We start from the raw sequence: 16,734 nt of genomic DNA, 5'->3' as shown, positions 1-16,734 counted from the left end.
TTCTTGTGATAGTTTGCTAAGAATGATGGTTTCCAGCTGCATCCATGTCCCTACAAAGGACGCAAACTCATCCTTTTTTATGGTTGCATAGTATTCCCTCGTGTATATGTGCCACATTTTCTTAATCCAGTCTGTCACAGATGGACATTTGGGTTGATTCCAAGTCTTTGCTATTGTGAATAGTGCCGGAATAAACATACGTGTGCATGTGTCTTTGTAGTAGAATAATTTATAATCCTTTGGGTATATACCCAGTAGTGGGATGGTTGGGTCATATGGTACATCTAGTTCTAGATCCTTGAGGAATTGCCATACTCTTCCATAATGGTTGAACTAGTTTACAATCCCACCAACAGTGTAAAAGTGTTCCTATTTCTCCACATCCTCTCCAGCACCTGTTGTTTCCTGACTTTTTAATGATTGCATTTTTTCCTTTTTTTTAGTAGAGACAGGGTTTCACCATGTTGGCCAGCCTGACCTCAAACTCCTGACCTCAAGTGATCCACTCGCCTCAGCCTCCCAAAGTGCTGGGATTACAGGTGTGAGCCGCTGCACCCGGTCAGAATTATTTTGAATCAAGGTGCTTGCCCTGTGACCTCAAACAACTCAAGACATTGCTTCTAGCTATGCTGTAGTTTTCCCTTGATAAATATTCACTTATTGCTTATTAAGGAAGATGCAAATGAGCATGCTGTTCCCAGCAGAAAGCATCACACATCAAAGATAGAAAAAATAATCCTCCTTGACTTATGAGCACTAAATAAGAGACAAAGCAGGTAAAGATTCCTTTGTACAGGTTATGCAAATGAATCTTAGTAATGAATGAATAAGCCTGAGGCAAATCAAAACAGCAAGGTATGAGGAAATATTTGGGGTAAATTACATGATGCCAAGGCAGCTTATACTTACTGTATCTCACATAATGAACAGTGAGTCCAATGCACACTGCCAGGACGATCAGGGATATGAAGATGACGAGGCCGATAACCCAGGGCTCCCAACAAACTCTTTTCCTAGCCCTCACCACATCCGGCCTAAGGAAGAAAGTAAATAGACAGATTTCAGAGCATGCAATACATCCACTCCTTAGACAAAACAGATATTTTTGTGGATAAAGGACATTCATTTGGAGGGTCGTGTACTATCTGGGTTTAGAGCACACCCTGGTTCCAGGCTGCTGAGGCCAATCCTGACTCTGACTCCTGTAGTTAGGCAAGTAGTTTGACTTTTCTGTGCTTCAGTTTCTTCATCCATAAAAGGAAGATGATAATGATAGTACCTATTTCATATGATTATTGTGAGAATTAAATGAAGTACTATATATAAAGTGCTTGTAACAATGCCTGACATGTAGGAAGTGCAATATTAAATGTTAGCTATCACTTGTTGAGCCAGCCACGCACTTGATATAGAGTTAGACACTGCAGGAGCTACAAAAATATTTTAAGCCTTTTCTCTAGCCCTTTAGAATCTTAAATATCCTTTTTAAGTATGTTACAGCTTGAAGCATACCAGGTTTCAGATAGAGTTGCTAATTCTATGCTTCTAATTTTCTGATCTATTTCCAAACCGAGCTTTGAGGATATCTAGAAGAGACAACCAGAGGCCCCTTCCTAAAGAACCTGAGGTTTTGAGCTAATATTTACCTCTAAGCTTTAATGATGCTACAGGAAATTCTTTTTGCTTGAGATTCCCTCAACTTCTTCTATTTGTTCTGCCTTCAAAAATACATGTAACTGGAAAACATTGATCCACATGATGTTTGTTTGATTGGTAAAATTGTCCCATTGGGTTATAATATTTGGTAAGCAAACTCTAAAGCCAGAAATATGAAATAATAAGTCAGAGATGACTAAGGATTTTGAATATGATACTGCTATTTTAGATTTCTTGAGGCATTTACCATGCCAGTATATGCTATACTTTTTTTTTTCTAGAGCGCTGTCTGCTATATGAGGACTTGCGGAAAACATGGTATTCTCCTGAAGGAGTACTGGGTGTTGAATCAGAATAAGGAGAATTCTAAGTGCAGCCCTTTCATTAACAGATCTGCGACTTGGACAAATCATTTAAACTCTGAGCTCAATTTCTCCATATATCAGTAAGGAGCAGGATAACCATTCCTTCTAAAGTGCTTTGGGACCTAGAATTAGATCATGAATGTGTAAACAGCAAAGCATTTCACAATAAATACTTTTTGTTTACAGAAATCAAGAACACTCTGTTTCCTGATGATATAGGATCAGGAAGTGATGATATTATCATGTTGGCCCCTGTCACACCATCATTACATCCTGGCTCGGGCTGGGCACAAAATAAAGAGCATTGGCACAGAAGTCAGTGGTATTATCATCACTACACAATCCTGTCCCTGGGGAAGGCACTGAGATGTGGTGGAAGGCTCCAGGGACTCTGCTTGTTCTCCTGCCTTGTTCCTGTGATTTTTCCATGGGTCTGTAACCAAGCTTTATCTTACTCTCCCCAACCTTTCCCATCTCCAGTTTTCCCTTGAGTAGAATTCCAAACACCTGTTCCTAGAATGGCAATTACTGCAATATAAAAGACTTCTCTACAATGAGATTACTTTTTATGTGCAACTGTGCCTAAGAAACCCCCAAAACTGACTCCTATTCCTTCATCCCTGAATGCTTGCTATTCATCTGTTGCAGAAAAAAGGAGATGAGTATAACAGACATAAGCAAAACTGTTGAGGGGAATACGGGCAGAGGTTTCTCAGCTAATATCAAAACATGTCAGATGAAGAATATGAATTTGTGTAGAAAACATGAAATTATCAAAAATACATGATTGCTATGTAGAATTGTGAAATATTAGATACTTTCTATTTGTTCTACAGTAAGTTTTAATCAAGATAAAAATGTAAACAATGCAGCCATTCTATTGATGAGGTAGGTTTCATATATTAACATTAAAAAGGTTAATGATAAGTTTTAATTTAAAAAAGTTATAGAACTATATGCATTCCATGCTTCAGTTTTTCTAAATAATAAAACTATATATATATGTATCTGTGCATAACAAAATATACAGAAGACACAACAATTTTTTTTTTCAGTAAGAAGCAGAATAACAAATAAGTGAGAAACTTTTATTTTAATTCGTGGTTTTGTTTGTTTTATGGTGGATTTTTTAAGAACAAACATTCTGACTTTCAAATTAAAAGAAAGCGAGAGAGAGAGACATAGGACATTCTTAAAATATGAAAAAAAAATAGGAAGATTACATATGTATTTTCATGGAATTCACATCACTGCAGTGTCCAAGGTATCACTGTGATTCCTTTTCTGACCCCCACCTTCCCACATTACTCACAACTATTTTAGTGACATGCTCTCCTGGGTGGCTAGAAGAAGACGAAAGGGATAACATGGGACAAAGAAAAAAGAGAATCCAGTCAAAAATACTTTGAATAAAAAATTAAGAGATTGTATTTCTGAGTCCTGCCACCAACTCATTTATTATATAGTCTTGTACCCACAGATTCATTATCTGTCTTAATTTCTCCATACGGAAAACAAGGATAATAAGTCCAGACTCCTCCTGACCTAATGAGCTAGGTAGAGATAAAATTGATAAGGCGGTTTGGTACTTTGAGCTCCCAAGTGGAAAAAAGATTGTACAAATAACAAGGATGATAATTATTATCATCATTATTTTAATTATTAGTAATAGTGGAAATGACCACATTACTAAGATGTTTGTCATTTGAAACTTTATTTGTTCTTTTCCCAGTCTGTATAGCATTGTTTTTCAAATGGATTCACCATATTTGTTTAGCTTTTTTGAGATATAATTGACCCTATTTCTTTCTTACATTTTTATTTTCTCAGTAAGTGATTCAATACTGAATTCCTCCAAACTATATGTGAAAGAAAATGTGCTCAAAAAAAATAGTAAAGTGAAGGAATAAATTTATTTTACGTATCAACAGACATTTGTATAATTAACCTCCTCCTGAACATACATAAACACTTTTCCAGTCATTATTTTCGTCTATCAAAACTTATGTGCACCTATTCATGTAAAATCACCTTCAGATAGACTGATTGAATTCTAATAGCTTTAGTAATATAAAATTGCTTTCTTTATATGATTTTCTTTTCAATCTGGGGACAAGTATAATTAGTGACAAGTCAAGTGAATATAACAGTTAAAATATGCTTATGCTTTTTTAGCCCCAAATTGCCAGAAAACAAGCAATATGTTTAGATCTGCATTATTATTATCACTTATTAATGTGTCATTTTTAGAATAGTGCTAAAAGGAAAAGCAGCAGCAACAGCAAAAGACAAGGGGAAAAGGTACTAATGCAAATAAAGCTAATGGCAAGCACTGGAAAATGACAAGTCAGGCTCAATGTTTCAAAGAAAAATTTACCAGAACAAGCCTCTTCACAGCAATACCACCAATCAATAGTGGGTCTTTTTTACAAAAGAAATTATACTTTAAGAGCTGAGGTACATGTGCAGAACGTACAGATTTGTTACATAGATATGCACGTGCTATGGTGGATTGCTGCACCCATCAACTCGTCGTCTACATTAGGTATTTCTCCTAATGCTATCCCTCCACTAGTCCCCCACCCACTGACGGGCCCCAGAGTATGATGTCTCCCTCCCTGTGTCCATGTGTTCTCATTGTTTAACTCCCACTTATGAGTGAGAACATGCGGTGTTTGGTTTTCTGTTCTTGTGTTAGTTTGCTGAGAATGATGGTTTCCAGCTTCATCCATGTCCCTGAAAAAGACATGAACTCATCCATTTTATGGCTGCATAGTTTTCCATGGTATACATGTGCCATGTTTTCTTTATCCAGTCTATCATTGAAAAAGAAAGGAGATGTATATAACAGACATCATAGATGGGCGTCTGGGTTGGTTCCATGTCTTTGCTATTGTGAACAGTGCCTCAATAAACATACATGTGCATGTGTCTTTATAGTAGCATGATTTATAATCCTTTGGGTATATATCCAGTAATGGGATCGCTGGGTCAAATGGTATTTCTGGTTTTAGATCCTTGAAGAATCGCCACACTGTCTTCCACAATGGTTGAACTAATTTACACTCCCACCAACAGTGTAAAAGGCATTCCTATTTCTCCACATCCTTTCCAGCATCTGTTGTTTCCCGACTTTTTAATGATCGCCATTCTCACTGGCATGAGATGGTATCTCATTGTGCTTTTGATTTGCATTTCTTTAATGGTCAGTGATGATGACCTTTTTTTCATATGTTTGTTGGCTGCATAAATGTCTTCTTTTGAGAAGCATCTGTTCATATCCTTTGCCTACTTTTCTATGGGATTTTTTTTCTTGTAAATTTAAGTTCTTTGTAGATTCTGCATATTAGCCCTTTGTCAGATAAATAGATTGCAAAATTTTTCTCCCATTCTGTAGGTTGCCTGTTCACTCTGATGATAGTTTTTTGTTGTTGTTGTGCAGAGGCTCTTTAGTTTAATTAGATCCCATTTGCGAATTTTGAATTTTGTTTCCATTGCTTTTGGTGTTTTAGTCAAGAAGTCTTTGCCCATGCCTATGTCGTGAATGGTATTGCCTAGGTTTTCTTCTAGAGTTTTTATGGTTTTAGGTCTTACATTTAAGTTTAATCCATCTTGAGTTAATTTTTGTATAAGGTATAAGGAAGAGGTCCACTTTCAGTTTTCTGCATGTGACTAGCCGGTTTTCTCAACACAATTTATTAAATAGGGAAATAGGGAATCCTTTCCTCATTGCTTGTTTTTATCAGGTTTGTCAAAGATCAGATGGTTGTAGATGTGTGGCATTATTTCGGAGGCCTCTGTTCTGTTCCTTTGGTCTATGTATCTGTTTTGGCATATGTTACATATTTGACTGTAGCTTAGCTCATAGGATTGCTTATCCTATCAATAAAAGCATTTGAGATGTGTTTTACATTGTGAAAAACCCATACCAGCAAGCATTAGTGACATCATTAATCCTTCTCACACTTTCTAGAACAAGACTATAAAAATATCCACAGTAGAAATAAAACAGAATATTATATACATATGTGCATGGATTGTATATTTCATTGCAGTTTTTTTAAAGAAGTAATACAAGCAAATTACTCCATATAAAATTACAAATAACATATTTCTGTCCTATCCAGTGATAGATAAAACACATCTATAAGTATCTAATAGCATCAGCCAGGCCCTTGGGCTGAATTGCAATGTTTGCATTCCCTACCATTATAATTATGCCTAGTTCTCATAGAGAAGTTACAAAACCCAAAGTTTAACTATTTCTGTTTAACCAACCATGAAACTTAAGTGACAGTATCTTTCCCCTGCCTTTAAAAGGAGGTTGCGAAGATTGCATATGATATCAACAGACTTTGTTAGATAGGTGTACTACATAAATATTAGTGGCAACTCAACAGTAAGGACTGTCTCTGACCTCCACTGTGGTTGTCATCAAGGTCTTTATTAAGTTCCCAACTAAATATGGTACAGCACAGGTGACTACAAAACTGATTTAAGTTGACACTTGACCTGATCTCTAGAAGTTTGCAACTACATACAGATAGGTGGGTTGCAAAAAAATTAAAGATATTATTAAGTAATTAGTTATGGGTTTATAGACTTAAACTAAGCTACTGCAGTTTGAATTCTATTATTATATTTGCTTTCATTCATCAAACTCTTTTTAGTTCAAGATAATAAATTGGCATTATCTGAGTCAGCAACTTTATACACAACAATATCCCACAGCAAAATTAATGAGGGATGCCATTGCAGCCAATCCTAGAGAATTCTACGCACTTCAAAGTGTGAAAGAAAAATAAGAATTAACAGTGTGGTGATATCATGGCAAGTGTATCAGAAGAAAAATGATTGAGGAACCTGAGCTAGAGACACTCTTGTGGCTGCTAATAGCTTGAGACTTTCAGAATTTTTTAAATTTTAGCTGTCTTCTTACCAAATCTTCCTCTTGACATTGTCTAGATGACTCCAGAAAGTTTGCATGATTCAATGGAAGTAGCTCTAAACTGGAAAACCAGTAACCTATCTCTTAGTGTTAATTTAAACAGATGAGAAATCTGAGAGCATATTCCACATCACACGAGTTCCAGCGTCCCCTGAGCCCCAACTTGTATGATGTTGAGTGCTCTCCTTTTCTTCACATGTGAAAAAATCAGTGGAAATTTAAATTGATCTAAATGTTCTTCAATTTCCTTCCAAGCTATTGTTCCATGCCTCACATAACACAAAAATGTTAAATATCCTAATTAAAATTCAGCATTTATTAAACAATCAGACTTCAGGTAATTTTTCAAATGCCTCATTTTTCTGTTGACTGCAATGTCAGATAGTTTGAAATAATCTGCAGTTAAACTAGAGACTACAAGTTATTTGAAACGATCTAAGTACCATAGCTGAGAAAGCCAGACTTTGAAAATCATACTTTACTACTTGCATTGAGAAGTTAGTTAAGGAGTACAAAAGTATAGATAGAAGGAATAAGTTCTACTATTCAGTACAGTAGGGAAATCTTAGTTAACAATAACTTGTTGTGTATTTCAAAATAGCTAGAAGAGAACTGTAATATTTCCAACACAAGAAAAAATAAATGTTTCAGGTGATAGACATCCCAGTTACCTTGATTTGATCATTACACATTGCATACAAGCATCAAAATATCACAGATACCTCCAAAATATGTATAACTATTAAACACCAATTTTTTAAAATCTCTAGACCCTGATTAAAATGTGCCTGAATGTGACAGTTGGGCCACATGCTAACACCCTGTTGTGTCCTCCGGCTTGCTGTTTCTTTAGAAAGCACTGTAAACCATATGCCAACAATTATTTAGACAATCTAGAAATTTCTATACGTAACATAATTCTGAATTAATTCAGCAATGAAGAGAAATTGAAAAATGTATAGACCCTGTCAATGTTTAAATAATTCTTCCAAAATGAAAAGTGAGTTTTCTTCATTAAAGAATTTTCTGCCCCAGTTACTGACCTAAAATACATGTAAGAATTCAGTTTTAACTTTTGGACGGTACATAAAATTTATGAAATTTTTTATTATATACTCACTTTAACAATTATGTTCTAATATATTGGCATTTAATAATAACATAGTGAAATAAGCTCAGATTCATATTAGAATAAAGTGGGATTTCTGTACAAATTAGTGCCATAAAAATTATAAGAAAAGCATTATTTTACCCAAAAGAACAAATACTTTTAGTTACCAATGTCCATGGGTTTAATTCATATCTATATAGTGATGACTACCAAATCTATAACTGCAGCTCAGCTCAGTTGCCTACACTTCAGAACTATATATCCACCAGCCTATCTATGTTCATCACAACAGGCTATACCTCTTACAATTCAAACTTAATACAGCCATACTAGAAACTCCTAGACACCTATCCCAAATATTTATTCTTTTTTTCCTAATAACAGAAACCTTGATCTTTGGTTAGGCACACAGCCACCAGAAAAATCAAATAGTGCCCCTTTTCCATAAGAGTCAGCATACGAATACTTTCTTTCCAATAGAGTATCTACTTTGTTGACTAGAATCCTAATATGCATTTCATAGTTAGAATACATATGTACTAGCTGAAGCACAGATTGCCACAGTAGACCAGGATTTGGAAGACACATAATCAAGCTGGTAGACAGCATAATAATAGGAGCCTAAATTCCCAATTATTTGTGAACCTCCCTATTAGCTCTTACCTGCCTACCTCCAGAATTGTTTCACATTAAACAGAATAAAATTCCATTTTATGTAATCCCCTGTTACTCTGGGTTTCCTGTCACTCATAACTAAATCTGATACTATTATAATATGCAAAACAGATTGTTGCAATCAAGGTAAATTGCCATTTTCACATAATGATTTTTGGGAAAAAGATTAACTGAAGACACATATTTACTAATTTTCTGGCAAATTCTGCATATGTGAAAGATGGTAAACTATATTAACTTAATTTTCTCTAGCAGTATAATTTTGAGATACAATTAATAATTATAATACTAATATACCAGAAGATCAAGGTTCTGGTCAAGAGCCTCCTTGTAACAAGCTCTATGACTTTAAGCAAATGACTCCCATTTTCTTGTTAGTGGATAAAGACTTGCGCTTAGGCCTCAGACAGCTTGGGGTTAGTCCTAACTGCCTCTTACTATCTAGGTGACTCTAGGAAAGTTACTGACCCTCTCTAAGTCTACATTTCCCCACTCACAAATGGAGATACTGATAGGACCTAACTCAGAAGATTCTTCTGAAGATTAAATAAAGTAACACAAGGCAGATGACACCATGCCAGGCACACAGTAAATACACTACAAAAGTTGGCCATTGCCATTATTTCCTCTTTCGTAATGAAAAATTAGTTTTAAGGTGGGTTGAAAAATCCACCCAGATGCCTCACATATGCCTAAGGGAATAAAAGACAGAAAGGTAGAGGAAGCTTCTAGCCTCTATCCCACTCTACCCACAGCAATTCTGCTCCAAACATCAAGGGTCTGCATTAAGCTTCCACGGCAAAAAGGGATTCAACTAGTAAAGAAAATTTTAAAAAGCATTCATCTTCAAACCTATCCAGTGCAGAGATTTGAGTCAGGCAGCTGCTAATTGTCCTACAGTTTAGTACAAGAATTCATTACCCTGTTTTTAAAAGGGTAAATGTAGCTTTATTGTTGAATCAAATAATGTATCCCCAAATGCCTAATAATGACTTGAATGTACTATATAATTAAAAAGATTAGTTTGAAATATTTTAAAGTGTTCATTTATTATCTTTGGTATTTTCTTAATTAGGAAAATTGAAACCCTAAAATAAAGTAATTTTTTGAAAGCCAAGGTAAGTTATCTGCATTTCACCAAGGAAGCACTTCTGATCCCAGAATCATGACCTGGCAGAAGCCAGGGCTAGAAAGAACAGGGCTGATGTGAGAACAGATGTGCTCAGATTCCAGCTTTACCAGTCACTTACGCAGAGATTTGGAAGTCTCAGTCTTCCTAATTTTTGGTTTCCCTAGCTGTAAAGTCATGGTAATATTAAAATTATCTGATTCTCAGGGTTTTAAGTACCAAATGAGAAAACATATATTGAAATTAAATATGTAGCATATTTATGTCAAATAATATTTTTATTTTTACTATATGCATCCTCCCTAAATTTTACTAACAGTGACCTGACAAGATTTAATGTGAAGTAACTAATTTTAAATGGGCCATATATTTTTGTACAAGCTTAAATGGTAATAGTAATAAAAATAACAATAATATGTCTTGGGTCATGTAGTCACCGGTGTTAATTTAACTCTTCTATTTGATTGTATTGACATCAGTATACAGGTGAAGTGGGAGGACAGACTCTATCTCTGTCTTGACTGACTCATTCATTCCTGTGGCCACATGCAAATTATCTCATCTTTGAGCATTTTATTCCCTTCCTTTAGAGAATGCATACAGCAATGCTTCCTATTCACTGGCCTTAGAGGTCTGCTTCAAAGATCATCCATAACAATGTTTCTTGAAAATGTAAATTATTCATCTTTTGAGACAGTAAGTCAGTTAAATCAAAGAAGTAAAAGAATCACTTAGGCAGATGGAGGCATTGTGAGGGTGGTATAGCATTGTGATTAAGAGATAGGCTTTGAAGTCAGATAGACCCAGGTTAACTATCAGTTCTGCCTTTTATTATTACCCCTGGGCAAAAAAAAATATTACCTGTCTCAGTCTCATTTTTCTCATCTGTAAAATGAGTATAATAATATAACCATAGGTTGACATAAAGTTTAAATGCATATGATGTTTTAGGACAGTAGTTGGCAGATAGTACATGTGAAACTAAAGATAGCAATTATTATTTTGTCCTGCACTGACTCACAGTTCAACTTTTAAAAAAAGTGCTAAATCTCTCTGTGTGTGCTTTTGCAGTTTCAAACAGAGATATCATCTGACATCTTCAGATGAAAGGTTGCAAGATATAATTTAAATATGCCTGTATGGTACTTTGGATCCCCCTAAGATTAGTTCTATCATCTTAGAATTACAATTCTAAAAATATCAGGAATTGCCCAACCACACAGGCCATGTGTGTACCCGGGAGAAGAAGGTTGGACTTACAGGTTCTGGCATGACTTGGTGTTTCTGCAGCCCATTTTTCTTTCTCAGCCTCTTAAAACCTTCCTTCTCTCAAGTCCAGTCATTGAAAACCTCTTAAAACCTGAAAATGTGAAAGTATTCTTCACAATTCTTATCTATTATCTTCAATGAGAGCAGATCCAAAGGAGTGCACTTGAAGAACTTCTCTGTGCAGTTTCTCTAAACTCTACCCCTGATAGAGCCATAAAACAAGCCAGAGAATCCATTTCACCTCCTACCCTTGCAGAAGACCTGTTTCACGACTGTTCAATCTACCTCATTCACAAGCACTAAAACCATCAGGCATGCTTATTAATCTCAGTGCTAATACGGAAACACATGATACTGCTATTTTTCATATTTGTCTGGATTGTTTCTATTTTCTCTTTATGTTGAAGCAATGACATATTTTTGGAGGAAAGCAGAAAACAATGGCAGAATAACAAAGATCCATTTAGCAGACAGCTACTGCAGACCAGTGAATTAGTTCTATGAAATGTTGCTCTAAGATAAACATGATTTTCACAATATAGCAAATGTAATCCTTTTTAGAAAACAGGGATGATGTAGTTAAAGTGCTGTACTCTGATCACCTTTGAAACAGTGCAGAAAACTTAGGTCACTCCTTATTTAGTTTAAATACAAAGTCGGTTGTATAAGGGTAGGCAGCACATTTTTAAAAATGTTCTTAAAACTTACAAGTGAAAGTAAAATTATACCTCCACACTTCTTCCCTCAGCATAAATGTGCATGATTTCATATTAGTCTTTACATCTTCTGGTTTTTTAAATCTATGCACCAACATTTTCTCCATGTGTGGATATGTGTGGGTTTATTTTCTATTCCTCTGTTGCCATCTATTTTCTCTGTAAACTTTCCAAAGATTCTACTTTTAGCTTCCTACACATGGTAGACAATATGCTATAGGGAAAAAGTACAGATTTTAAAATCAGAAAGATCAAGGCTACTTTCTAACAGCCTAGACAATCACACGTACTTCATCTTTTGAAAGGAATGAAAGGAATAACCACTTCTCAAAAGATTACCAAAATTTAATGAAATCGCATTTTATAAAATATACAATATATAGCAGGTGCTCAATAGATAATTTTCTTCCACACAGGACTTAATATGCAATGAGAACTTACTAGAATTTGTTATATAGATCAGGGCTGATTCTAGTTGAAGGAGAAGTATGAGCACATGTTAAACACTCATAGCACAATCATATAGCATCTCTGGGCCTAAGCCTCAAAGGAGTGTCCCTTCAGTATCCCTATTGACTAATGTCACAGGATGACACTGCTAGATTAATTTTATACCAAGATTTTTCCTGTAAACAAACAGATTTTTATGATCCAAAGAGTCATCCTCCTTATCAGACACAAACTAACCAAAATGTCTATGTTCTCCCCACTCGGTTTCCCATCCTTCCTGAAAGTATCCTCTCTTTCTTAATCATCACCATGTTGCATAAATAAGTACTCGTCTCCCTTGAAGGGAAAGGTGACTGGGAGAAAGCACCTCCCATTAAGAGGCAGTTACACCAATTTAAATAAAACAAAGAACTACTTTTAACAACTGGCCTATTTCATGTATGGTGTAATTTCTTTCAGGCTTACAGGTTTCTTTTTCTTTTTCTATGTCTTTATACTATTAGTGCTTGTCAAACTTTAGGGTAAATAAGAATTACATTGTGTGACTGTTTTAAATATGATTTCCATGTCTCAACCAGAGATTCATTAGAATTTCTGAGATGAGAGTTGGACTTTCCTATTTTTAATAAGCACTGTAATGCAGGGCTCTATGGACCAGACTTTGAGAGACAGTGCTTACCCTATTATTAAGTAAAAATTAAAGTTGTCCATTTTGCCTCATTTGAATATTACTCATTTCACCTTCATCCATCTCAATATGGGTGGATGTTGATGCCTATAAATTCAGCCTATTTTTAATTCTTCTCAGTGGTTGCTGATAAATATAGTTAGCATACACCCCTATCAACAATAAGCATATTTAATGGATAATTTCTTCTCTTCCCAAATCTCTTTTCTACAAACTTATGCCTGATAAAATGTTCTTTAACTTTCTGTTGTGTGTTTATAAAATTCACATGTTGATCTCTTCATGCTCAAAGAATAGTCCAAAATAAGAGTTTGGAGAAAATGGAAGTACAAGAATAATAATATTTACCCAGTTTAAATATTTTCCTACCTTTAAATTCTAAAAAAGAAAAAAAAAACCCGATTATTATTCAGGTAGAGTCAAGGAGGCTATCTGAAATCTGACTGAAAAGGAAGGAGCATGCTATTTAATAAAATTTCCCACCTGTTTCTTACATTCTTTCTGAGTTAAAACCAATGACCTTTAAAAGAAATTGTCTACTAATGTCCTAGGATTTCAATTATCCATCTTTCTCGATAACACTCCTGTTGGCACATTTACGACAGCAAATGTGAATGATAGACTTAATGCTTTTTCGCTCTAGTACATGCTCTTAACTTTTTATCTCATCTAGACCCACTCAAACATAGATGTGCTTCATCTTTTCTACAATCTTCAGATCAGGAAGCTGTTTTGTTTGTTGGTTGGTTGGTTTTGGTTTTGGTTTTTTCCTTGAGAGATCACTTGCATTCATTCTGCAGCAGGATTTTTAAAAATAGGCACATCTTTTGCTTCAAATTAGAGACTACACTCAGAAAAATTCACTCCAGTATTCCCACATTATACCTCCTCTACACATTTATAACCAAATTCCAAATCACTGACATATACCATAGATAAGGTTTAGAATCTATTTAGTATGTTAAGTTTATTGGAAGCTTTCTTGAAGCACTGTTTTCTATAGTAAAGTTAATGAGAAAAAGAGAATAGAACACAAAACCATCATTGGTTGTAAACAAATACTTGCAAAAGGCAGGGAGCCTTGATAAGCCTGACAAAAGTTTTAGTATCTGTAGCTTTTAGTTGCTTCATGGACATGTACAGAAGAGTATTAAGCTTCTAATAACAAGTATGTAGAACTTTCAACTGATGACAGACCTGTTTTTCCGATGTTTAAATGAGACCACGATTTCCTTCACAGTTTAATATTTTCAAACTGCTTTCTCAAAGTAAAACTAATAAAAACTCATATGCCAATATGTGAATCAGATGAAATACATTTTAACCAGAAGATAAAATTATTTTCAAAGACAAAACTAATACCCCAAAACCTTGTTACTGATTAGTTTCTAACTTTGAAAGAAAACCTCAAAATGATCAAGACCTATCTTTGCAGAAGTTGACTATGGCCAGGCATATAAGTGGATTTATTTTTTAAATCAGGCTATAACAATTTAGTCATATTATTTTCTTCAGTTGTTTCTGATTCTTTCAAACTATCTAGAATTTTAAATTTTAACTACTTACAAAATAAACATATTTTAATCTGCATTATTTTAGACTTTTTTTCATGTACACCTTCTAAAATACAAGTATTTCTCAATAAGACAAACAAAGCCCAAGCTAAAAATATGTTCTATCTTCCTTGAAACATATGGGCAAACTAACTAAAAGACAGCTGTCAAACACCATGTACCTTCACATTGTGTAAAACCCTTCTACAAGTATACAGAAAAACACTGTGGGATACAACACAAGAGGACAGGAAACACTAATACAGAAAGAACAGAAATCTTTTTCTTGACATAATTTTATGTAAAATCTCAAAAATATGTTTCTATATTTAAAAAAATAATAAATTGTAGATCTACACATTCCTTGGTGTGGCTCATGCTGTTTTAAACTGAAAGTTACCTTAAGACTTCTAGAAAGAAAAAGGGAACTCACCGATACATGGCTGACCAGCAATGAAGACTCCTGTGAAGACTGAGGTCTATATCCAAGTGTGTGCATCCAGCTCTATCAATGACTTTGTGGGCTGAATTGAGGTGAGGAAATAAGTCACTGATGATCTCAACAGAACCAGTCTGACGAGTCTTGGCTGGTGTAGTGGGGACTATATGTGACTAGCAGAACAAGGACAAATTTTACAGGGAGCAAGAGCAAAAAATAATTTATAAGCACTTCCTAGGAGTGGGAACTTAAAAACTATTGTCTTAAGATAATTTCATTTAAGTATTAGTGTAAACCAGATTTTTTAGAAAAGTCAGATGTATAAATTTGGAAAGAAATTTTAAAACTATCTTGCTTGACCTTCTCTTGTTTCCAGAGAATAAACTGAGGTTTAACTAAGTTAAATGACTTGGTCAAAAACCAAAGTTATTAAACTGCCAAGCCAGGACTGACATTCATATTTTTTAAACTAGCCTGACACATTTTGCATTTGATTATGTACATAATAAGTTTCCCTTTGCTTTTAACTATGTTAGCCATTGAAAATGCATTAGAGATTAGAAAAGCATTAATATTTTCAAATTATGTGGCATCATTCTTCTATAAAAAGTAGTTAGTTTGCAAATGTCAGCCCACACTTGAGACATTCTATTTATTTTATTATAGTGGAGACAGACATATCAGCTCACACTGAGTCCCTACAATCTTATTTCTGGGACGTAAATAACATTTTTTTTAATGTGTGCTCACATACTATGCAAATATCTGCGTGTTTGTGTTAGGCATAATCTGTAAATTGCCTTCCCTTATCCTCATAAAACAGAGTAGATGTTTCTCCTCTCTGCTTTCATGGTATCATAATATTTACCTCATTATACTAGAACTTTTTATTAATTGTATCTCAACTCCACAAGGTTGGGAATTCTTAACAGACTGAAACTCTGTTCCTAGCATATTCAGGCTCTCAAAAATATGCATAGAAAGGATGAGTAGAGGGTGGGGTGCAAAGAAAGGAGGAGAAAAAGAGGGGGTATAACCCATTCTAAAAATCATCTTAAAAAATGAATAAATATTGTTTAATTTCACTACACATCCGTTTAGCCAGCAGCTCACCTAAACAAGATGCAGGAGTTGGAATTTATATAATGTGTGTGATCAGACTGCCAAGAATTGGAATCACTCACCAGCAGTAACCCAAGAAACCTCTGTGCTGGGGCATACTATGCTAGGGTCTAGCAACATATATCCTTTTTATTCTGATCACTAGATCACTTACCCTGAGAATAGCATGGATATTTATTTACTTAAAGTTATTCAATATATAGTATTGGGTTTCTGTATACTCATTTTAAAATTACAATTTAGCCAAAAATAAAGAGGCAACAATTACAGTAAAAACTTCTGGGTTATGAGATTAAGCTGTTCTTATACAGCCTTTAACAAAGTGAAATCTCTGCCAATGAAAGGTTAATATGGTTTAATAATACTATATTCTATTTTATACTCACATTTTATGAAAATACTGATTATACTCTTGTTTTCAAAGGAAAACAGATTCCTTCTTAGTGTAACTTTGGGCCAAGATTTACCAGACTTATTTTTAACAAAATCTCAAGACGTTTTTGTCTTTCACAAAATCAAAATTTCAAATTCAAATAAATTCTTTATATAGCCCTATGGACCTGTATACTTAGGTTTGTGTATAACCTAGAATTGTAGATGCAGAAAATAAGAG

At 34.6% G+C, this 16,734-nt stretch overlaps 1 protein-coding gene across 2 annotated transcripts in view; it reads right to left on the bottom strand.

Annotated features, from left to right (window-relative positions):
• The window catches only part of LOC108514358 (transmembrane protease serine 11E), a 54,935-nt gene extending 39,876 nt beyond the window's left edge, over positions 1 to 15,059 (bottom strand). For both annotated transcript variants that reach the window (XM_017850542.1, XM_017850550.1), the window contains exons 1-2: positions 14,994 to 15,059; positions 910 to 1,034 (exon numbers count right to left, since the gene is read on the bottom strand). In XM_017850542.1, the coding sequence (XP_017706031.1) occupies positions 910 to 1,034; positions 14,994 to 15,001 (133 nt within the window). In that variant the 5' untranslated portion in view covers positions 15,002 to 15,059. The remainder of the gene's footprint in view (positions 1 to 909; positions 1,035 to 14,993) is intronic.
• Positions 15,060 to 16,734: the final 1,675 nt, after the last annotated feature.

This window comes from Rhinopithecus bieti, unplaced genomic scaffold (genome assembly GCF_001698545.2).
Source record: "Rhinopithecus bieti isolate Rb0 unplaced genomic scaffold, ASM169854v2 scaffold_2469, whole genome shotgun sequence".
Lineage (NCBI taxonomy): Eukaryota > Metazoa > Chordata > Mammalia > Primates > Cercopithecidae > Rhinopithecus > Rhinopithecus bieti.
Note: the sequence above shows the minus strand (reverse complement) of the source record. Positions and strands in the feature narration are given on the sequence as shown.